Consider the following 26,487-nt stretch of genomic DNA (forward strand, 5'->3'; position numbering starts at 1 on the left):
AAAATACATCACAAAGTACAGTTACACTCATAATAACAATATCTAATAAAAAATTGTTATAAAAAATATTGCACAATGCACACAAAACTTATAAAGATATGAGGTCTCAGGTAGGCAAATGGCTTTAACATTGAGATACTTACATATACATATGTAATGATGTGTGTGTATGTATATATTTATATTTATATATATATATATATATATATATATATATATATATAAAATAAAGTCAGGTAATAAGCACTCGCTGGATTTAAGCACAGCACACTTTATTAGGCAGTGATGTTTCGACGTTGATATTTAAGTCCCCACATGACACTAGATAATGTGCCCTTTATAGTCCCACAGGTGCCTTTCTGTGACAATATGGGTCACTTAGCTGTATGACTTATAATTCGCTGACATATGTATTATATGTATTTTACATTATTGATGATGCTTATGATAGTCTTTAGATTACCAATAGACTGTGGCCTGATATAACAGTGTCCCACGATCCCTCTATAGTGCATATAGCTGCTCGTAGTAACTTATTAGTATACTTTTATGCTGGTACATATGTCTCATTTTTGAGTGCTGCTGAGTTACTGTGTTCACTATGGAGTGGATTAGTTTGATGGTTGCCGTGACAACCTGCTGTCAATATGCAACTTGAGCCGCCCCTTGGTGGGCGTTGTTGCATCACTGCACGTTGCCATGGCAACGTCTAACACGGCTCGGTGCATGACGAGCCTTGACCATATTGGCTTGAGGCTAGTGTGGGACCACGCCCCCCGCAGAACACGCTGAGTTGAGCGTGGTAGGGAATGGCGGACTATCTTGCCATTTTTATAACTGTCAAGCACGCTTTGAAAAGTAAGCCTTCCTTTTTCAAATAGTTTCAATGTTGTATTAATATATGTTAATGCCTTATGTGGTAAATCTTTGATGTGCGCTTAAGAGGGCGTATTGAATAATATGCCGATTCTGATATTGATCCATACCCACTGATTATGTTGTCACTGTTTTATAATATCACATCACAATAGGTTTACGAAACCGTGCACATCTTTTATATTATTGATGACAATACACTGATGCTGATTTGCTTTGTTGATATGTTTGTATACATCTCCTATTGATTTGATTTGATGTATTGGATTGGCTGAAATTAGATGGGGAAGGGGTTTTGCTAGGTATATAACACTGCTTGTATCACATTTTGGGTTGTCTGAAGAAGGGGTGAATGCCTAATAAAGTGTGCTGTGCTTAAATCCAGCAAGTGCTTATTACCTGACTTTATTGAATATTACTTTAAGCATAGGAACAGCAAAGTCCAGCGCACCCGGTAGCAATGAGACTCAACAAAGTAATATATGCCAAGTAGTTACCTGTTTATTAGAACATGTGGAAAAAGGCTAAACAAGCCAAATATGCCTAATGGCAAAGTGACCAAGATGTAATGGTCACTGAGGATTACTATGTAGCAACATAAGGAAACGCGTCTGACCTATCTTATTCCCTATCCTGCTGCCTGTCTTTTGCTGTTATTTCCTGACGTGTTGGAGTACTTTGCCATTAGGCATATTTGGCTTGTTTAGCCTTTTTCCACATGTTCTAATAAACAGGTAACTACTTGGCATATATTACTTTGTTGAGTCTCATTGCTACTGGGTGCGCTGGACTTTGCTGTTCCTATGTTTGTTGGTGAGCGTTGATGGAGCGCTCCGTTTTCCTTTGCACCGGAGCAGATGAGTGAAACTGATACGTCATCACGGACGTCAAGCAAGAGGGTGTGTACACTACATGAAGAGCGTCACGTGATCGGACTAGACACGCTGTTTGTGTCTGAGCGCTTCCCTAGCTGCGAGTATTACTTTAAGCACCCTGGTCTATGTTTATGGTTGGCGAGTGAGAGTGCACTACTTGGATCCAGTATATATATATATATATATATATATATAAATATATATATATATGTATTTACATGTGTATATATGTATTTACAGATATATATACACATATAAACACATAAATACATGAGTATACATATCTAGACATATATATAAGTGCATTGGAGCCCTTCGCAGTTAAGTAGATGAAAACATGTTTTATATATATATATATATATATATATATATATATATATATATATATATATGGATATATATAGCAGGAGTGTTAATTAGCGCTCCACTCATAATCTGGCCCATAATGTCATAACTAGCATCTGGGTGTGTGCTTTAAAGGGACAGTGTATTATAAAATAGTTTTCCCGTAGTTCCCAGTCACTTGTTATGCAAGTATAAAATGTATGAGAAATTGGATTTTATTTGTTTATGAAATTTATAGTATTGTTCTTTGAAACCACAACCCATTAAACGAGTTGAGCTTGCAGGGGAATCCGATATATTTATTGTATCACTTTCTATATATACACATGCTTCTTTATATTATATCTGGCTTTATACTAAAGTCCAGTACTTAGAGAGAGCACTTAAAAATTATAATTTTATCTCTTTTTTTGGGTAAACTGTCTCTTTAAGTATAGGTAAGGCTATTACACGCAAAATCATCTATTTGAAATACTAATATTAAGTAGCTATTTGTAAACAATTTAATATACTGGCGCAGGTAATCGAGCAGGTAAAACTGATCACTGGAAAATTAAAGGGAAGAAAAATGTATCCAGATGATATACAGATGTTTGCTCTTTTTAGAGCATCGGCCTTTAGGGGATCCAATTTTCTTGCACGTCAACAGGCCCCTTAACCAATCAGGGAGAGTGCACTACTTGGAGACTGAAACATAATACAATGAAAAAGACCAAAATAAAATACCCCCAAGTAATTATTTGATTGCCACTTCCCAGAATCCTATCAAACATCTTATTCATTGTGATAATCTAGAGATTGCAGCCCTAACAGTGGTGGTGCTAGAATACCATACATGGAACACTGACATAAGACATTAATAAGGGATAAACTTAGTATTGTAAGAAAGTATTACATTATTTGTACTATCTTATACTTTACCTAGAGAAAGCTTAGGAGAAATGATTCAACCATACAATGAATCACATCCCTATCCATATGAATTGCCATGCAAATATATTTGCAAGTTTGAGTGAAATTTTGTTTATCTATTTATTTATATATTTTTGCTTCTTTTTCTAAGAAATACAGACTAATAAGAAGAGATGCTATTTGAGTTAAAAGAAAAAAAAACCCTGTAGATTATGTACACAATGTAGTAGGAAATCTAGTTAAACATATAAAAACTATAAGGAGGGACAGGTGGTATTCTTTACACTTTTGTAAAAAGTAATTAAAGAGCCATAATAATTTAATCTAATGTGCTAGAACATTTTATTTCTGTCCTACTGCTTGAACAATGCTAGCTATTTAACCGAGGCAAATGGGTTGAACATATCATTTAAGTTAGCACTGGATAGATTAATTAATTCTCTTGTTATCCTTTGTTAAAAGCATACCTAGCTCTTTCATGATTCAGATAGAGCATGCAATTTTAAGCAACTTTCTATTTTACTCCAATTATCATTTTTAATTCGTTCTCTTGCTATCATTATCTAAAAAGCAGGAATGTAAAGAGCCGGACCATTTTTAGTTTAGAACCTAGGTTACACTTGCTTGTTGATGGCTAAATGTAGCCACCAATAAGCAAGCATTATCCAGGGTGATGAACCTAAAATGGGCTGGCTCCTAAAGCTTTACATTGATGCTTTTTAAATAATGATAGCAAGAGAACGAAGAAAAATTGATAATAGGAGTAAATTAGAAAGTTGCTTAAAATTGCATGCTGTATCTGAATCGTGAAAGAAAAAAAATTGGGTTTAGCATCCCTTTAAAAAGTAAGTTATATTGTATGTTCATGACAACTGATAAGGATAAATTAAACATCTAAAATATCACTAACATTCCAGATCTGTTTATACAAACTGGGAAGTTTACCATCAATTTAATGCTTAGTGAAGCTGAAACAGAGTCATTTAACCCCTTAATGACCGAGGACGTACGCCACACGTCAGAAAAAAGGCAGTTAACGCCTGAGGACGTGTGGCGTACGTCCTCGGTTTGGAAAGCAGCTGGAAGCGATCCTCATCGCTTCCAGCTGCTTTCCGGTTATTGCAGGATGCCTCAATATCGAGGCATCCTGCAATAACAATTTGTACCCCTCCGGTGCAGAGAGAGCCACTCTGTGGCCCTCTCTACACCGGCCATCGATGGCCGCAATCGTTGGTGGGTGGGAGCTGCAGTGGGAGGCGGGTGGGCGGCCATCGATGGCTTCAGATACACAGAGGGGGGCGGGATCGGGGGCGGGAGAGTCAGGGGCGCGCACAGACACGCGCGCGTGCACGTGGGATCGGTGGGCGGGCGCGTGCACGGGAGGGAGCGGGTGGGAACCGCTTACACTACAGAAATAATTATGTAGTAAGTGGGAGGAAGAGGGGGAGTAAATGCCCCCAAAAACTAATCTAAGGGATCTGGGAGGGGGTGGGGGTAGGGGTTGGTCGTGGGGAAGCTACACTACAGCAAAATGTAAAAAAAAAAAATACAAAAAGAGGAAAAAATGTTGTTAACTGGGTACTGGCAGACAGCTGCCAGTACCCAAGATGGCCCCCAATAAGGCAGGGGGGGGTTAGAGAGCTGTTTTTGGGGGGGGATCAGGGAGGTTGGGGGCTAAGGGGGGATCCTACAAAGTAGCATATGTAAATATGCTAAAGATGTATTTAAAAAAAACAAAAAAAAAACTTTTATTTTAGTACTGGCAGACTTTCTGCCAGTACTTAAGATGGCGGGGACAATTGTGGGGTGGGGGAGGGAAGGGAGCTGTTTGGGAGATATCAGGGGGTCTGATGTGTCAGGTGGGAGGCTGATCTCTACACTAAAGCTAAAATTAACCCCGCAAGCTCCCTACAAACTACCTAATTAACCCCTTGACTGCTAGCCATAATACATGTGTGATGCGCAGCAGCACTTTGCGGCCTTCTAATTACCAAAAAGCAACCCCAAAGTCATATATGTCTGCTATTTCTGAACAAAGGGGATCCCAGAGAAGCATTTACAACTATTTGTGCCATAATTGCACATGCTGTTTGTAAATAATTTCAGTGAGAAACCTAAAATTGTGAAAAATTTAGCGTTTTTTTTAATTTGATTGCATTTGGCGGTGAAATGGTGGCATGAAATATACCAAAATGGGCCTAGATCAATACTTGGGGTTGTCTACTACACTACACTGAAGCTAAAATTAACCCTAGAAGCTCCCTACATGCTCCCTAATTAACCCCTTCACTGCTGGGCATAATACACGTGTGGTGCGCAGTCGCATTTAGCAGCCTTCTAATTAGTAAAAAGCAAAACCAAAGCCATATATGTCTGCTATTTATGAACAAAGGGGATCCCAGAGAAGCATTTACAACCATGTATGCTATAATTGCATAAGTTTTTTGTAAATAATTTCAGTGAGAAACCTAAAGTTTGTGAAAAAAATTGTGAAAAAGTGAACATTTTTTTTTATTTGATCGCATTTGGCGGTGAAATGGTGGCATGAAATATACCAAAATGGGCCTAGATGAATACTTTGGGATGTCTTCTAAAAAAAAATATATACATGTCAAGGGATATTCAGGGATTCCTGAAAGATATCAGTGTTCCAATGTAACTAGCGCTAATTTTGAAAAAAAATGGTTTGGAAATAGCAAAGTGCTACTTGTATTTATGGCCCTATAACTTGCAAAAAAGCAAAGAACATGTAAACATTGGGTATTTCTAAACTCAGGACAAAATTTAGAAACTATTTAGCATGGTTTTTGTTTGGTGGTTGTAGATGTATAACAGATTTTGGGGGTCAAAGTTAGAAAAAGTGTGTTTTTTTCTATTTTTTCCTCATATTTTATAAATTTTTTTATAGTAAATTATAAGATATGAGGAAAATAATGGTATATTTTGAAAGTCCATTTAATGGCGAGAAAAACGGTATATAATATGTGTGGGTACATTAAATGAGCAAGGGGAAAATTACAGCTAAACACAAACACCGCAGAAATGTAAAAATAGCCTTGGTCCCAAACGGACAGAAAATGGAAAAGTGCTGTGGTCATTAAGGGGTTAAATAGACAGCTATTGTATCATGTATCAAAAGAAGAATTGATATTGGTACAGCAATATTGAATTTTAAGTAGAGGTAATGAGTTACAGACAATAATTTGATCTTTATGCAGTTACAGCTGGTTTTAGTATAATGAAATTATAAATGTGCCTCCTAATCCTGACGCTATACAAATGACATAATTGGATTTTTGTATTACTATATTCTTTCTAAAAATGTGGTATACATTTAGGGTGATACAGTAATATGCCTGCTTAAAGGGATAAAAAAAATACAAAATTTAAATGTGCACTAGTGAATTTCAATTTAAAAGGAAATATTTTTGCAATATAATTAGCAAAAACACTTCTAGTATAATGTAATAATGTATTACTGTTTTTCAGCGGCATGTGCACATATGCTGTGAGGGGCCATGCACTAGTAATCACACCATGCCTGCCCCAAGAGTCAGCAGTGGCTTATGACACAAATTACATCTTCACAGATGTAATACACACAATTGCCAGCTCTCTGAGAAGGTATGGTGCTGATGCACTGTCCTCAATGGTATCTGGCATTTGTTAAACAATATGGCTGCTGCAATGCAGCAAACTCCTGTGACCCACTTAGATGTCAGCAAGTGCAGCACCACATTGCTTCTGAAATGCAAATATTTGGAATAGAATCATTTTTGCAATATACATGTATTAGCCAAATTATTTCTAGTAAAAGCTATAGCTGTTTCAAGAGTGTACTTACGTATGCTCCATGCACCAGCATTTTAAACAAAACACTTGATCAGAGAGCTTAACGGGACAGGAAACACCAAAATTGACTTTTATGATTTAAAGAGAACATACAATTTTAAACAACTTTCCAATTTACTTCTTTGATCAAATTTGCTTTATTCTCTTGTTATCCTTTGCTGAAAGAACAGCATTTCAGTACTGGCAGCTAGCTGATCACAAGAGACAAATGTGTGCAGGCACCAATCAGCAGCTAGCTCCCACTAGTGTAGGTTATGTGTGTATTCTTTTTCAACAAGGGATACCAAGAGAACAAAGCACTTCTGAAAATAGAAGTGAATTTAAAAGTGTCTTAAAATTGCATGCTCTATCTGAATCATGCAGGTTTAATTTTGGCTTTCCTACCCCTTAAAGGTACTTGCACCATCTGGTAATGGCTCAAGCTCCACTGGCGCTCTGAGCAGCTGCAGTATTTAAAATGCTGGTGCACTGAGAATTGTTAGCTATGCGTCACATGCATATGCTGAGAACAATATTAACACTTAATCAGTGATATATTTTACTAGAAGCATTGTTGCCAATACAAGTATATTGTAAACATGTTAATAGTCAAAAATATAATTAATTTATGTGCATTTCTATTTTGACTGGACTTTCCATTTAAAGGGACATGAAACACAAAATATTTTTGTTCTATCCAAAAGGGAATATTTCAAAATATATTACAGAGCTTTGTTTGTTTAAAAATGAATGTTCTTGTGCTGATTAAACCACTTTTGTTCTCCTTGAGTTGTCACTGCCAGCCAGTGAGCTGTTGAGTCCCATAATCCTTCACTTCATGTTGCTTTCACCCCTCATTTAAACAGCTTTTACTTTTTACCACAAACATATTTAAATAGGTTTATAATAGTCAAAAATGTACTATGACTATCGACCCTGCTCTACTGTGTATTTAACCCCTACATAGGGATTAAACACACAGTAGAAATGCAGCTCAGGACCCACAGGTCAGGACCCACAGTGCACTGCTGCTGCAGAGTAACCCAACACTGATCCAATCAGCAGCGCTAGTTGCACATCTGAGTTGTGCGACTAATGCTGCTGATTGGATCAGTGACAGGTTCCGCTTGGGTTCCAAGCTTTACTTCTACTGTGTGTTTAATCCCTTTGCATAGTAAACACATAAGAGCGGGGTCGACAGTTGTAAAATTAGAGAATTTAATTTGTTTTACTATTATGGCCCTTTAACTGTTTCTCTTTCCTGTACATGACAGAAAAAAATTACTAATATGCCCCTTTAATTCTCATTCCAGTAGCTTAGGGGCTACTTTGTGGGAATTTAAGTCATGTCAGAGTAAATTTAAAACAGCATTAAGGGTTTGTTTCTCAAATGCTGCAGCAAAATAGTTATCCATTGTAAGCAAATGTATTTCTGTACTTTGTGGCAGGAAAGGGTTTATCACAGACATACCTTACTAAATTGTTCATAAGCTACTTATTCCTTATTGCCAATTGCTGTTACAAATATTTTGAGAGAAAATGTTATTTGTCCTTACAGGTACGTCTGAACCCTGCAGTGGTGTTTTAAAGGGACTGTAATTACTGTACATTTCTTATGTGTTGCTATATCAGCCAAGTTTAAACATCTTACAATAATTTAACATCTTGTTTAGTTCAATTGTTCTGCAATAGCTAAACTCCACCCTCAATTTCTCATTATTGTAGTAGCCAGTCCTGGCTTAAGCAAAGCTAGCCATGGTCATAATGTTAGTGTAAGTGCATTTTTTTTGCAGATGTTATCAGTTAAAGCCAATAATTGAAATATGTGTAGCAGGGTTAGTCTTGATAAGTCAGCAGGTCACATTTCTAGTTCTGAGAATGAAAAAAACAGGACTTTTAGAGCTAAATTACATGAAAACGGCACAAAATAAATTCAAGTATATTGCAAAGTTGTTTCATTAAACATAAATAGGCATTTCATATAAACATGTCAAGGTGCTTACTATTCATTTAAGTGTATGAGGAATTTTTTCTGTCTCTCATTTGTTTTTTGTCCACCTAGCCAAACAATCTAAAGGAAGTGAAGTTCAATAATTTAGGCCAAGTTTGCATTGAGGCAGTAAAGTTTGGAAACTGGTGGAAACATAAAAAAATCTCCATAGACTTTAAAGAAGATAGAAGTTTTTATTACCAGTTTCCACAATTTACCACCTCAATGGAAACTAGGCCTGATCAGTTGTGACTACTGTGAAGAAAATATTTATCACAAAGTAAAAAAAATATAAATATACCGTATATCTCCGTTGATGATTCTTATTTATTTTATGTTTTAACTTTTTGTAACATGTGTAACCTTACTTTGTCATCATTATACAATGTCCCTCTTTTTCTTATTTTGTTTCCAGGGTATTATTGCTGAACATGAAATACGCAATATCTCCTGTGCTGCGCAGGATCCAGAAGATCTCTCGACATTTGCATATATCACAAAAGACTTGAAATCTAACCTCCATTATTGCCATGTTTTCACAGCATTTGATGTGGTCAGTTTATTATATTTTTTATGTTAGAATTAAGAAATGGGCAAATAACAATAGAGCTTAAAGGGACAGTCTATACCAACATTTTTATTGTTTAAAATTATAGACAATCCCTTTATTACCCATGCCCCAGTTTTGCATATTAACACTTTTTACCTCTATGATAACCTTGTATCTAAGCCTCTGCAGACTGCCCCCTTATTTCAGTTCTTTTGACAGACATGTATTTTAGCCAATTAGTGCTGACTCATAAATAACTCCATGGGAGTGAGCACAATGTGATATATATATATATATACGCAAACTAGCAGTGTCTAACTGTAAAAAACTGTCAAAATCCACCGGGATAAGAAGCAGCCTACAAGGGCTTAGAAATTAGATTATGAACCTACCTAGGTTTAGCTTTCAAAAAAGGATACCAAAAGAACAAAGCAGATTTGATTATAAAAGTAAATTGGAAAGTTGTTTAAATTTGCATGCCCTATCTGAATCATGAATTTTTAATTTTGACTTGACTATCTCTTTAAAGTGCCTTAAGGGTGCTCTGTTATTTGGGGGGTTTGCAGGAGGGAAAGTAAAGTAAAATAGCATGTATTGATATAGAGCATCATTTTTAAATGGCTCTGCTTCAATCTTTAAGGTATCACATTAGTTAAAAACATAAAAAGAATATACCCACCATTACTGCAGCTTGTGCTGCCCCCGCAAAATGATATAGTCGATTCAGCCAATTATTAGCTGCAGGGTTCCCTCTGCAGTTGATAATTAGCTGATCCACCGTATTCTTTTGTGATGTTGCTGCGTAAATTCTATTTATTTTTTATTTTTGTTAAATAAGGCAAAGACTAAAATAATGTGTGCAGGGAAAAAAGAAATTATATATATATATAAACTATTTCAAAATTAGCACTCACTGGACTTCAGCCAACTGTGACAACCAGTGTATTCTTTAATGTGACGTTTCGGGACACAAACAGTCCCTTCCTCTGACAAACAACACGTGAACAAACCAAGCCTTTTATAAATCTTTGTGACCCTCCCACTACTTTACAGCCAATCTGAGCTGTCCCAATGCATAGTCAATTAGTGACATCATCTGTTTGAGTTATACACCTCGTTAAGTATAAAAACATCAAATACTGTGAAATTCATTATGTGAATGAATGTGTAGTGAACAAAACAATATAATCTAGATAGCCATTAGGGTTGATCAGCTCTGATCCCTTCTCTGCAGTTCATTTGAGAGGGTTTGTTAGAATGTAAACAAACAGAGTGGGCAACCAATAGGGAGCAGACAACCTTGTCACACCTCTCTATGCTTAGACGTGAAACCACAAAGAATCATCCATCTACAATCTACTCAGATTTAAATCCTATTACTTATATAGATTTATGTACGCACTCTTACATTATTTAACAGCCATATTAACTGCTTGCAGAACCCAGAGAGCATTATATTACAATTGTTCAGCTGGGGAGTGTCGCTCCTGTCTTCCCGGACACCTCATCTGACATTCCATAACCCCGCCTATAATGGGCGTGTACAGTATACCACCACAAACCATGCCTACACAAACCTATCATCCTGCATAAAAGCACTAGCCCATCAGTTAACATTACTGGGAAATAAACATCCTTATTATCATTAATCAGCCATATTAACTACTTACAGAGCCCAGAGCGCATTATGTTACAATCATTCAGCTGGGGGGGGGGGGTGTCACTCACATCATCCCCCATAGTTCGTCCGACTTCCCATAGCTCAGCCTCTAATGGGCGTGTATAGTATATCACAACAACCCATGCTTACACAAACCTGTCATCCTGCACATAAACGTTAACCCATTTGTTCAATGTTAACATTACCGGAAAATAAACATTCTCATTATCCTTAAGAGTGCTAAGCACTTTCCCACCTGGGTGCTAAGTTTTTTAAAAGGGTTTTTTTATTTTATATTTTTAAAAATATTTTTTTTTAACTTTTTTATTTTTATTTATTTCAGATCCCCAAGACTTACACTGTTGGAAAGGTTAGGCGATTTCCAACGGTGGGTCTTGGGGGTCTTTAGCTGCTTAGATGACTGAGATACAGGCTTCTAAGCAGCATGCCCCCTGCTCCTATATTTAACATTGCTAATGTTATATAAAGTTGCGCGGTGATGTCATCACGTCATTGCGCATGACGTCACTGCACATAACGTGAAGCCCCGGCGATGCCTGTCACTATGCAGGCCCGATCAACAGGGTAGGAGCTGGTGGGAACCCCCAGATCTCTCTTAAAGTGGGAAAGTGCTAGCACCTGACTGAGACAATTTGTGACGGCTCAGAGCCGTCATTAGCACTCAAGGGGTTAAGCGTGAACATCAACTCAAGCCATGTTTGCTATAAAGTAAACCCGTAGCGGTATAGTTCCCCCTGACAATGTTTACTCTGGTTACTATGGCCTCCCAAAATTGCAATACTCATGAAAGGTACATAGTGTAATTGTCCTGACTTCAGCTTTAACAGCTATACTGGGTAATTAATCTCCACCAGTGAACATTAATTTAAAGGTGTACACCTTATACAAAATTAAACTGTGATCTACACCTAATGGTGTGTATTCAAAACAACCATATTATAGTGTTATCTAACCCTAATCAAAATAATAAAAAATAGAATTAAAATAAAAACTAATTATTGTGCTGTTTAATGAGCATTATAAGGCAGCCATCCAGGGTCCAGACTATGGCAATATCTCTTTCCGGGCTATACTGTTGCTTCGAAACTAAATACAAAACCTTTTTTACTGCAATGTGTGTTCAAATGGGACCAAAGGTGATCAACCCTGTTAAAGGCAACTAAATGTGTATACAAAGTGTAAAATTCTTTGAAACTAAAAAACATACAGGGAGTGCAGAATTATTAGGCAAGTTGTATTTTTGAGGATTAATTTTATTATTGAACAACAACCATGTTCTCAATGAACCCAAAAAACTCATTAATATCAAAGCTGAATAGTTTTGGAAGTAGTTTTTAGTTTGTTTTTAGTTATAGCTATTTTAGGGGGATATCTGTGTGTGCAGGTGACTATTACTGTGCATAATTATTAGGCAACTTAACAAAAAACAAATATATACCCATTTCAATTATTTATTTTTACCAGTGAAACCAATATAACATCTCAACATTCACAAATTAACATTTCTGACATTCAAAAACAAAACAAAAACAATTCAGTGACCAATATAGCCACCTTTCTTTGCAAGGACACTCAAAAGCCTGCCATCCATGTATTCTGTCAGTGTTTTGATCTGTTCACCATCAACATTGCGTGCAGCAGCAACCACAGCCTCCCAGACACTGTTCAGAGAGGTGTACTGTTTTCCCTCCTTGTAAATCTCACATTTGATGATGGACCACAGGTTCTCAATGGGGTTCAGATCAGGTGAACAAGGAGGCCATGTCATTAGATTTTCTTCTTTTATACCCTTTCTTGCCAGCCACGCTGTGGAGTACTTGGACGCGTGTGATGGAGCATTGTCCTGCATGAAAATCATGTTTTTCTTGAAGGATGCAGACTTCTTCCTGTACCACTGCTTGAAGAAGGTGTCTTCCAGAAACTGGCAGTAGGACTGGGAGTTGAGCTTGACTCCATCCTCAACCCGAAAAGTCCCCACAAGCTCATCTTTGATGATACCAGCCCAAACCAGTACTCCACCTCCACCTTGCTGGCGTCTGAGTCGGACTGGAGCTCTCTGCCCTTTACCATTCCAGCCATGGGCCCATCCATCTGGCCCATCAAGACTCACTCTCATTTCATCAGTCCATAAAACCTTAGAAAAATCAGTCTTGAGATATTTCTTGGCCCAGTCTTGACGTTTCAGCTTGTGTGTCTTCAGTGGTGGTCGTCTTTCAGCCTTTCTTACCTTGGCCATGTCTCTGAGTATTGCACACCTTGTGCTTTTGGGCACTCCAGTGATGTTGCAGCTCTGAAATATGGCCAAACTTGTGGCAAGTGGCATCTTGGCAGCTGCACGCTTGACTTTTTTCAGTTCATGGGCAGTTATTTTGCGCCTTTGTTTTTCCACACGCTTCTTGTGACCCTGTTGACTATTTTGAATGAAACGCTTGATTGTTCGATGATCACGCTTCAGAAGCTTTGCAATTTTAAGAGTGCTGCATCCCTCTGCAAGATATCTCACTATTTTTGACTTTTCTGAGCCTGTCAAGTCCTTCTTTTGACCCATTTTGCCAAAGGAAAGGAAGTTGCCTAATAATTATGCACACCTGATATAGGGTGTTGATGTCATTAGACCACACCCCTTCTCATTACAGAGATGCACATCACCTAATATGCTTAATTGGTAGTAGGCTTTCGAGCCTATACAGCTTGGAGTAAGACAACATGCATAAAGAGGATGATGTTGTCAAAATACTAATTTGCCTAATAATTCTGCACTCCCTGTATATACCTGTTCAATATAAGTCAGTATTATATTGCTACAGTGGAATAGATTCCATAGAGCCCCATGCATATGAATGGGACCCCAATTATAGGAGAAGCTCCCTATAGAACAACCTCACTCATATATATAGATTGTGGACCCTCTTGTGATTATACATAATATAGCCGCCCATATCAACAGACCTTCATGGTCGCAAACTCTCATATCAGATCGCCCACTCTCATTATAGCCATTTGCCAATTCTTTATAAGTAGCACTGCCATCCGGAATGCACATTTAGTCCCCTCAGGCTGAGGGTGCCCAGTTCATAGATCCATCTTGCCTCTTCTGCAAAAGGATCCTGGCTCTGTCTCCCCCTCTTCTCGGTTTGGGGACCTGGTCTATCAGACGAAATATCAGGTCCTTCACTATGTGACCTGCCTCCATGTCGAGCCACTGGTAAATTGGACTTCCCCTTCTGTATGGCAAGAAAGAAACTTGACCGATGATTCACCATTCTGGTCCTAGCATCATCCACCATCTTCCCTGTATAGAACATCCCACAGAGGCAATTAAGAAGATAGACCACAAATTTTGTGGTACATGTTAGAAAGTATTTAATCTTGTATCTTCTCTTTCTTTCTGGGTGCTGGAAATGTGTGCCAGTGATCATGCCACTACATCTGACACAACTGATACATCTATGGCAGCCTTTCTTTTTGCTGAGCCATGGCCTCTGTGATGTAATAGAATCAATATCTGTTTTCATTAGTGTGTCTCTTAGGCTCCGGCCATGCCTGTAGCCAATTCTAGGGACTTGTCACTTCATGAAAGATAATGATTGATCAGCCTCGAGCAACTTCCACTCCTCTTTCACTGCTTTGGTGATAATTTAGCTGTCAGGTGAGTATGTGGTCACAAACGTTATTTGTTGAAAAGTGGTATTGTCTCTTTGTGCTGGTATTGGAGATGTAAGAGCTAGATCACGCATCTCGGATAACCTCCTTTTCTTATAACCTCTCTTGATGAATCTCTGGGTCATCTCTTCCAGTTGAATTATACATTTCGTTTCATCTGTATTATTGCGGATAACTCTTTGAAATTGTGCCTTCGGGATGTTCTTTATTAATGTTGGGCATATAAAATAGAGTTGCGGTCTGTGGTTTTGCGAAACAGGGTAGTCCCCAGTCTATCCTCATCCTTAAAGATCCTGACATCCAGATAATCTACTTCAATACTGGTTGTGTGACTGAATCTGATAGTACTCTGCATCTCATTAAGGTTTTTAATCCAGATGTTCAGTTCCTCCTAGCCTCCACTCCAAATTAAAAACAGATTGTCGATGTATCTACAGTAGTATTTAATGTAGTCCATCTTGAAGACCCTCATTCTTTGAGTTTCATATACAGCCATATATAGATTGGCCAAGGATGGGGCCACGTTGGACCCCATCGATGTGCCAGATATTTGTAAATAGAATGTGATATCGAAATGGAAATAATTCTCCATGAGGCATAACCCTAATAATGTAATGAGGACTTCTTCAGACGGGCCGATATATGGTACTCTCCTCAGCATTTTAGCCACAGCTGCTATACCGGAATTGTGTGGTATCACGGTATATAGGCTTGCCACGTCTAGCGTGACAAGTATATCTGTTGGGCTGATGTCTGTGAGTTGAATGATCTGTGTAATAAAGTCAGTGGAGTCCCAAATGTAAGACTTCTGTTGTTTTACCCATGGTTTAAGTAAACGTCTACATATTGGGCCAGGGGCTGTAACAATGGACCCCTGGCTGAGACTATGGGTCTCCCTGGTGGATGCACCGCATCTTTATGGATCTTCAGTAGGGTATACATAATTGGAGTGACTGGGAACTCTTGTTGTAGAAACTTAAAGTCCTGCTCAGAGATCAATCCCACCATTTTCCACTCAGTCCGTATGTTGTCGATCTTCCATTTTAGTTGATGGGTTGGGTCAGCTTGTAAGGGTAGGTATGTGTTATTGTCCCCAAGTTGTCTCAATATCTCTGCCTTATAGTCAAGGGTTTCCAATATCACTTCCGCTCCTCCCTTATCTGCGGGGCGTATTATGATGGAATTATCATCTTGTAGGGCTTTTAGTTCCTTCCTTTCTTCCTTGGTAATGTTGTCATTAAATCTTGTAGCTGGTTTCTGCTGTATATGTCATGTTAGATAGTTGGTGACTGTATTGATAGTCGAGTTATTGGAATTGGGGTCAAACTGTCCCCTGGTGCAAAAAGGCTCTTGGTAGGCCTTTATTAAGTAAATTTTCTTCAGCAGCGTTGAGTTGGCGAGAGCTGATGTTAAATACCGTACTTATCGTCTCCGTTGATACAGGGGGCAGCGGGCAGTGCCCGCCCTCCACGTGTGTGGCCTGGAACTCGACCTCAACCTAAAAAAGGATGTGACCCTGTGTGTGCTGCCAATGGTGGTAAGGCTGCCATATTTCCACCTGAATGCTCCTGAATGGGGTTGTACTCTCCCCCCTCCTCTAGATCGTGTCATGACCCCTTTAGAATTTGTTTCTACTCCTCCAGTCAGAACCTCGGGGTCAGAGCTATCACCTGAGCTAGTGTCTACCATGTTGATTGCTTTTTTGGTAAATCTTCTTTCTCTTCTTGGGCGAAAAGTTCTTCTTTTGTCAGGTGTCATTGTCCATTTATATATACTTTTATATGTATAATCCTGTAGTTTGCCGTTTTTGAATGCAATAAGTTCCTGCTTGTAGGCTTTTATCTGTAATGACAGCTTGTTAATTCAATCAGTATTGGTATCTGATCCCAATGCTTCAGCTTTCTCTTGTTCAAAGACTGAAATCTCAACTCTAATTTCCTTTAGCAGTCGTCCTACTTCTCTAGTAACCAGCAATATAAGGTCAAAGGAGCATTTGTTTAATATTTTGCACCAATTTATACAAAATTCAGAGTTTGAGAGACCTATCGTGGGCACATTCTTCACACAAAATCCTCTGGGGATCATACCCTTTTTGTGATATTCTGACATGTATGTTCCGTGTAAATTCAGGTCAAACTCACGTTGTTTTAATTTTAAGAGTGTGTTGTACAATGATTGGTGCGACTCTTCCACCTGTTGCTCCTCCACTGAGCCAAAGCAAATGTTATCAACATCTTCATCTGTGAAGGTGAATATATCTTCATGCTTGTCCTCAATTTGAGTATTCAGTGTAGTTGGCCATGATCATCATGATACGCCCCGCAGATAAGGGGGGGAGTGGTAGTGATATTGGATACCCTTGACTATAAGGCAGAGATATTGAGACAACTTGTGGACAATAACACATACCTACCCTTACAAGCTGACCCAACCCATCAACTAAAACGGAAGATCGACAACATACTGACTGAGTGGAAAATGGTGGGATTGATCTCTGAGCAGGACTTTAAGTTTCTACAACAAGAGTTCCCAGTCACTCCAATTATGTATACCCTACCGAAGATCCATAAAGATGCAGTGAATCAACCAGGGAGACCCATAGTCTCAGCCAGGGGTTTGCTGTTACAGCCCCTGGCCCAATATGTAAATGTTTACTTACAACCATGGGTAAAACAACAGAAGTCTTACATTCGGGACTCCACAGACTTTATTACACAGATCATTCAACTCACAGACATCAGCCCAACAGATATACTTGTCACGCTAGACGTGGCAATCCTATATACTGTGATACCACACAATTCCGGTATAGCAGCTGTGGCTAAAATGCTGAGGAGAGTACCATATATCGGCCCGTCTGAAGAAGTCCTCATTACAATATTAAGGTTATGTCTAACAGAGAATTATTTTTTTTACAAATATCTGGCACATCGATGGGGTCCAATGTGGCACATCCTTGGCCAATCTATATATGGCTGAATATGAAACTGAAAGAATGAAGGTCTTCGAGATGGACTACATTAAATACTACTGTCAATACATCGACGATCTGTTTTTAATTTGTAGTGGAGGTGAGGAGGAACTGAACATCTGGATTAAAAACCTTAATGAGATGCAGAGTACTATCAGATTCAGTCACACAGAGAGCATTGAAGGAGTATATTATCTGGATGTCAGGATCTTCAAGGATGAGGATAGACTGGGGACTACCCTGTTTCGCAAAGCCACAGACCACAACTCTATTTTACATGCTAAAAGTTGCCATCAACCAACATTAATAAAGAAGATCCTGAAGGCACAATTTCAGAGAGTCTTCCGCAATAATACAAATGAAACTAAATGTATAATTCAACTGGAAGAGATGACCCAGAGATTCATTGAGAGAAGTTATAAGAAAAGGAGTTTATCCGAGATGCGTGATCTAGCTCTTACATCTCCAATACCGGCACAAAGAGACAATACCACTCTTCAACAAATGATGTTTGTGACCACATACTCATCTGACAGCTATATTATCACCAAAGCAGTGAAAGAGGAGTGGAAATTGCTCGAGGCTGATCAATCATTACCTTCCATGAAGTGGCAAGCCCCTAGAATTGGCTACAGGCGGGGCCAGAGCCTAAGAGACACACTAATGAAAACAGATATTGATTCTATTACATCACAGAGGCCATGGCTCAGCAAAAAGAAAGGCTGCCATAGATGTATCAGTTGTGTCAAATGTAGTGGCATGATCACTGGCACACTTTTCCAGCACCCAGACAGAAAGAGAAGATTAAACACTTTCTAACATGTACCACAAAATTTGTGGTCTATCTTCTTAATTGCCCCTGTGGGATGTTCTATACAGGGAAGACGGTGGACTATGCTAGGACCAGAATGGTGAATCATCGGTCAAGTATCCGTACTACCATACAGAAGGGGAAGTCCGATTTACCAGTGGCTCGACACTTCATGGAGGCAGGTTACACAGTGAAGGACCTGAGATTTTGTCTGATAGACCATGTCCCCAAACTGAGAAGAGGGGGAGACAGAGCCAGGATCCTTTTGCAGAAGGAGGCAAGATGGATCTATGAACTGGGCACCCCCAGCCCGAGGGGACTAAATGTGCATTCCGGATGGCAGTGCTACTTATAAAGGATTGGCAAATGGCTATAATGAAAGTGGGTGAACTGATATGAGAGTTTGCGACCATGAAGGTTTTTTGATATGGGTGGCTATATCATGTATGGTGACAAGAGAGTCCACGATCTATATATACGAGTAAGGTTGTTCTATAGGGGGAGTCTCCTATAATTGGGGTCCCATTCATATGAATGGGGCTCTATGGGATCTATTCCACTGTAGGAATAGAATATTGACTTATATTGAACAGGTATATATGTTTTTTAGTTTCAAAGAATTTTACACTTTGTATACACATTTAGTTGCCTTTAGCAGGGTTGATCACCTTTAGTCCCATTTGAACACAAATTGCAGTAATAAAGGTTTTGTATTTTGTTTCGAAGCGACAGTATAGCCCAGGAAAGAGATATTATAGTTGCCATTGTCTGGCCCCTGGATGGCTGCCTTATCATGCTCATAGAACAGCACAATAATTAGTATGTTTTTATTTTCATTCTATTTTTTATTATTTTGATTAAGGATTAGATGACACTATAATATGGTTGTTTTGAATACACACCATTAGGTGTAGATAACATAGTTTAATTTTGTATAAGGTGTACACCTTTAAATTAATGTTCACTTTTGGAGAAATGCCCTAGTTTGGGGCCTATTAATTATGGTAGGAGGTCCTGTGTTGGGCCTTTGGATGTAGGGGGACTATCAGTACCTGGTCTATTAGTTTATTCGTTGTGTGGTGATTCACAGATAGATGATACGTAAGGGCACTTCGGACAGAGCATAGTATGATAGGTTATATGTGAGTGGTGTATTGGCAGAGTGAACATGCATATGAGGGGCGGTACTTGGAGACCACTATGTTACCAACTTTGATAATTTCTCTTAGGAAGTGTCATAGTCACTAAAACCAACGTAATGCCAACAGGCTAGGTTAACCACAGGAGGAACCTTTTTAGGAGTATTGGAATTTCGGGTTGCCATAGTAACCAGTGATAGGCGTTACTATAACGTTACAGCTAATACTTTGATCAAAGATCTGGGGCAAACCCAGTATAGCTGTTAAAGCTGAATTCAGGACAATTACACTATGTACCTTTCATGAGTATTGTAATTTCGGGAGACCAGAGTAACCATTGTCAGGCGGGACTATAACGCTACGGGTATACTTTATAGCAAACATAGCTTGAGTTGATGTTCATGCTTAAAGATAATGAGAATGTTTATTTTCCGGTAATGTTAACATTAAACAAATGGGTTAACGTTTACGTGCAGGATGACAGGTTTGTGTAAGCATGGGTTGTAACAAAGACAAGGAAAGAGGCGCCACATGTGTGAATCAATAACCAACTGGATAAAATAATGTGACAAACACAGGGTACTCACAATGTGAAAAGGCACCCACTTGTGCCAATAGAGACAGACTGGTTTTCAGCAGCAGACCAGCTAGCTGGAACCGAGTGATATGATGGAATCACAGGATTGATCAGTTCTTGATGGAAGGCTGGATACAGGTACAGCTTAGATCCCAGGACAGCAATCATAGGATTGATCAGCCCTTGATAGAAGGATGGATACAAGTGCAGCTTGGATCCCAGGACAGCAATTAGAGAGGTGAAGGGGAGGCTATACCACACCTCCCAAGGTAGCGCACATGAATATATGTACAAAGCACTAAGAGCTATTTAAAAAACTTCTCAAGTTTAATAAAATAAAAGCAAATTAAAAACAGCTCATGCTCAAGTTGTACATACAATAGTGATACAGAAACGCGTTTCACGGTTGTGACCCTTTCATCATGCATAAGTACATAGTATAAGTTTGACCCTTATAAAGGGCTATGCTACCTCCAAAAAAATGACCAAACCCCTCCCCCTACAATTAGTGTAAACACCAATCAGATCGGCCTTTGTTTCATTGGTAAGCACTTATCAAACCTGTGTATTTTTAGAAATACTTAATACTAGCAACAACGTCATGTTAGCATATAAACTGGTTCTGCTGTAAACATAATATAGCTGAACCGTTTATCTTATATTTACAATATGAACACGCCAGCCAAATATTATAATGATTATTTATTTAAAATCGCTATATACCAATCATTGCTATATACTAATTATTGGACTGTTTTCCTATATTAACAATGGCAAATATGCCAGCCAAATATTATGATGTTTCCTTCTATTTATTTAAGATCGCTATATGCTAATAGTTGCTGTATACTAGTAATTGGTTCCTTGTTTTTTCCTAGGTCTTATATGGTAATTTGTTGGACATTTTTCGGTCTGACTAAAAATCTTAGAGCTGGGCGTAGTATGAGTACTTAAGCCTTTTCCAAACATCACTATTTCACGGATGTTTGGAAAAAGGGATGTAGTGATTGGAGCAGTAGTAAAAGGACTACTGCCAATCCCCCTGGGAGTTTGAAACACTCCCCTCTTACGTCACCTATTCGTGTTACGAAAAGCAAGTATTGCTGTTAGACAGGAGGTGTTTGGGACACTCCCATCCTACGTCACCTATTTGTCTGGGAGTTGTGGACAGCAAAAACTGCTAATAGACCGAAGGCACTTGGCAAGGCCTCTGACGCTTAAGCGCAGAAGCCAATCAGATTCCTGATTCTACCACAAACCCTTGCGATGCCTGAAGACATACACTAACATTATAAATACAACTATGAAGCCAAAATGATCGCTCAGCCAACCCTGGCTGACATCAATAGAACACACCCAAAAAACACATAGATATGATGTTTCCGTGCACAGGAACCCAGTGAAATCAAACTATATTATTAAATTACATATGAAGGATATAGCAAAACAGAAAAAGGGCCATATGATGGAAGTTCAACAATGTTAAATTTGCTAAGACCGACAAAATATATAATAAATTTATGAATATGATAATTAATCTCACCGCTACCTCTATAATAAGGTTGAATCAAACCTAAATCGTTAAGACGATATTATTGCTGGTGACTAGACATAACCAAAAGGTACATACAGTGGAATGGTGTGATAATGTACAAAACGAGAATTAATCCAAATCTAAAAAGGTAAGGCGCCCGTAACGATATGTAATACAAATATGAGATGTAAATATATATATATATTATTATCATTTATTTGTATAGCGCCGCCAAATTCCGTAGCGCTGAATATATATATAGTGTTAAAATAACGTAACTTAATCTAGAGGAACAAAATAAAGAAATTGTGTAGTGAATCCTAATAAAATAAAGGATATGTTAAAAGGAGATACAAGGAGTCACTATAAACAACTCCTTAGTGTGGGTAAATAAACGTGTGAATAAATGTAGTAATAAATTAATTTGACATAATCTAAAAACACATAATAATAATAACAATGTGTGATAACAATATAGGATATATTAGAAGAGAATTTAAAGGTCACTATAAACAGCACCTTCAAGTGGGTAAAACAACCCTAATGGAGTGATGTAAGTGACAAATAATATATATAGTGACTAATAGCTATAACTGTGATAATGGCTATGTGGAGGAAACTACCTAATATGAACAGGCAATTAATACTAACAACAGCTGTCAGTGAATTAAAGTGTAAAAAATGGCATTACTGTTAGGTAATGCAAATAAAGCTTATATTGATAATAGACAGTGTTAGCAGTGAACAGTAAGTCAACAAAAGTGACATGTACAAATATGTGATATCTGGAAATAGTATACCACTAAGTGGCTATGATATAAAAAAAAAAAAAAAAATTATTTTAATTAAATAAACCAAATAAAAAATGAAACAAATATAAACATAAATATGTGTTAAAAAATAAATAAATATATAAATATATATATATATATATATATATATATATATATATATATATATATATATATACTATACACACCCATTAGATGCTGAGCTATGGGAAGTCGGACGAGCTATGGGGATGATGTGAGTGAGCTCTGGGCTCTGTAAGTAGTTAATATGGCTGATTAATGATAATGAGGATGTTTATTTCCTAGTAATGTTAACTGATGGGCTAGTGCTTTTATGCAGGATGATAGGTTTGTGTAGGCATGGTTTGCGGTAGTATACTGTACACGTCCATTATAGGCGGGGTTATGGAATGTCAGATGAGGTGTGGGGGAAGACATGAGCGACACCCCCCCAGCTGAACGATTGTAATATAATGCTCTGTGGGTTCTGCAAGCAGTTAATATGGCTGTTAAATGATATAATAGTGAGTACATATATCTATATAAGTAATATGATTTAAATCCGCGTAGATTGTAGATGGATATTTCTTTGTGGTTTCACATCTAAGCATAGAGAGGTGTGACAAGGTTGTCTGCTCCCTATTGGTTGCCCACTCTGTTTGTTTACATTCTAACAAACCCTCTCAAATGAACTGCAGAGAAGGGATCAGAGCTGATCAACCCTAATGGCTGTCTAGATTTATATTGTTTTGTTCACTACACATTCATTCACATAATGAATGTCACAGTATTTGATGTTTTTATACTTAAAGGGCCATAATACCCAAATGTTTAAACACTTGAAAGTGATGCAGTATAGCTGCAAAGAGCCGACTAGAAAATATCACCTGAACATCTCTATGTAAAAAAGAAAGATATTTTACCTCAAAAGTTTCTCAGTAGCCACATCCCATTGTAAATGACTTCTAAGCAGCAAATCAGTATGTCTGTCCCGGGACAGCGGAAGGCACGAGCTTTCGTGCACATTCATTTTATTTCCCTATTCAGTTTAAGGAAGTTTACAATGAATCCTCATGAGAGTTAAGTGAAATCTCATGAGATCACAGTAAAAGAGTTCATGACCTCAGCACTGTTGATGCTTATTGGCTGCTGTTCATTTCTTCATTTATTTATTTTTTTACCTGCAGCTGGGCTGCAGCTGAGTATAACTTTTTACACATAACTTACTCTGCTGAGCTGAGGAAATTGAGTGGTAAAATATCTTTCTTTCTTACATAGAGATGCTCAGGTGATATTTTCCTGTCAGCTTTTTACAGTTATACTGCATCAGTTTCAAGTGACTTAGCATATGAGTATTATGTCCCTTTAACGAGGTGTATAACTCAAACAGATGATGTCACTAATTGACTATGCATTGGGACAGCTCAGATTGGCTGTAAAGTAGTGGGAGGGTCACAAAGATTTATAAAAGGCTTGGTTTGTTCACGTGTTGTTTGTCAGAGGAAGGGACTGTTTGTGTCCCGAAACGTCACATTAAAGAATACACTTGTTGTCACAGTTGGCTGAAGTCCAGTGAGTGCTTATTTTGAAATAGTATCATTGAGTTCTATAGCACCCTGGCAGTTGTGGACGGATGGTAAGAGTGCACACACCTGGACTGTATAGATAATATATATATATATATATACAGAGTAGTTACTTTACGTAATGTCTATTTTTTGCAGTCTGTATCACTTAAAGGGTCAAAATTAAACGTTTATGATTCTGATAGAGCATGTAATTTTAAACAACTTTCTAATTTACTTCTGTTAAATAATTTGTTTGTTCGCTTGGTCTCTTTTTTTCTAAAAATCATACCTAGGTATGCTCATTTCCTGCTGTGTCCTGCTACAGACACATACCTAGGTATGTCTTGAACAAAGAACACCATATTTGATAATAAAAATAAATTGGAAACTTTTTAAAAATTGTATTCTCTGTCTGAATCACAAAAGAAAGTTTTTAGGTTTTATATCTCTTTAAACCTTCGTCCTTTTAAGTGAGTGCTGATGCTTAATAAGTTAACAGCAAATTAGATAATAGAAGTAAATGTGAAAGTGAAAACATTTATTTTCTATCTAAATCATGAAAGAAATATTTTGTGTCTACTACAAACATGTTATTGTTTAAAAAGATAGATAATCCCTTTATTACCCATTCCCCAGTTTTGCAGAACCAACATGGTTATATTAATATACTTTTTACCTCTGTGATAAGCTTGTATATAAGCCTTTGCAAACTGCCCCCTTATAACATGTTTTTTTTTTTTTTATAATCTATTGACTTGCATTTTATCCAGTTAGTGCTGCACAACTCCACGGACGTGAGCACAATGTTATCTATATGGCTCAGATGCACTAGCAGTCTCCTGCTGTGAAAAGCTAATTAAAAAGCATGTTATAAGAGGCTGCCTGTAGTGGCTTAGAAACAGGCAGAAATTTAGAGGCTTAAATGTTGTAAAGTATATTAATATAACAATGTTGGTTGTGCAAAGCTGGGGAATGGGGAATAAAGTTATTTATCTTTTAAAACAATAACAAATCTGGTGTAGACTGTCCCTTTAATGATACTGAGTTTTTATGATTTTACTAAATCAGCATACATTTTTCTTTTGAAAAGTCAAATGAATTTAATTGTTTGTAAAATGTACCTGATATCTTAGTGTACAGGAAAACATGGCCGAGGTGGTAACCCTTCCTTGTCAACTGCCCACAGAAATTCTTGTTGCAGTATTAAAATATTTACTATAAATTCAATCATTTTAATTAAATTTCAATATCTGGTGTACAATTAGGGGGGTTCTCAAAAAAAAAATAATAATAAAAATTTTTTTTGTGGTAAATTTTCTTTAAAAAGACAATAAATGCTATATTTTTTTCTAAAATGTATTGCATATATTGTAGTTCATAGTCATTATAGGTGTAGTACCTTGTTAAAAACACCATTGTAAAGTATTTTTGTAAACCCCTGTGTACCAGTTTGGCATACGGACAGCGTGGCAAATTAGATTCTATACCACCTGCCTCATACAAACACGGCAGTGCTCAATTAAGAAGCTGTGGTGGTTTGTATTAAATATGAGAACTAACTGGGGGGGCGGAGCAAGCTCAGAAACTGAATGGTCGCATGCTACCATAGCTCTGGCTATATATTACAACCATATATTTGACCATTCAACTCAGCTCAATTTGTTGAATTATTGTGGCTAATGGCCCATAGCACCTGATTATGAAGCCTAGAGATTAAGAGACATTTGCAAGTAAAGAAAACCCATATTCTCTGTGGTGCTATGTGCCGGAGCTTCCGAAGAGCGGCCATCTTTCAGCTCACGTGGAGTCCTAACTTATCCCTTTGACTACTTCTAACTAGGCATTAGATGACTCTCTAAACAGAATACTACATGGCTGCAGCTAATATATGCATATAACGGAATGTAAAGATACCTATCCTCATATACTTCTTTGGATACCAACTTATATATCACAAGCGAAGACTAGAGCAGAATGTCTGTCTGCTATATAGACACTAAAATGGTGGAGATGTTTAGCTGCAAGAGAAGACTGCTGGACGTCTTAAATCTACATTTTCTGGAGATGGAGCGTGGGATAATTCTAGCACTCACCTCTTATGATGAAGACCCCACGCAAACAACTAGGCGACATGAAGTACGGATACGGGACCCAACTCAAGATTCTACTAAGCAGATGGAAGAAATTGAAACCACTGAGGCCCAAACTGCTATAGCCACGATCGTAAGCTATAAGCCTGCTAGACATCCAGAGACCATGTCACCTTCTGGTGTCCCCGCTAAATTACCTGATAATAAATAAGCATTGCCGTGCAGAGACCACCACCAAAACAGCCGGATAGCTGATGTACTTACCTGCTTCCATCTTCCTATG

General features: G+C 37.9%; 1 protein-coding gene across 1 annotated transcript in view; it reads left to right on the top strand.

Moving 5' to 3' along the window:
• ANKS1B (ankyrin repeat and sterile alpha motif domain containing 1B) overlaps positions 1-26,487 on the top strand; it is a 367,766-nt gene that overhangs the window by 291,633 nt on the left and 49,646 nt on the right. Inside the window, exon 6 of the mRNA XM_053718773.1 lies at positions 9,245-9,382. Within this exon, the coding sequence (XP_053574748.1) occupies positions 9,245-9,382 (138 nt within the window). The remainder of the gene's footprint in view (positions 1-9,244; positions 9,383-26,487) is intronic.

The sequence above is a fragment of the Bombina bombina genome, chromosome 6 (genome assembly GCF_027579735.1).
Source record: "Bombina bombina isolate aBomBom1 chromosome 6, aBomBom1.pri, whole genome shotgun sequence".
Lineage (NCBI taxonomy): Eukaryota > Metazoa > Chordata > Amphibia > Anura > Bombinatoridae > Bombina > Bombina bombina.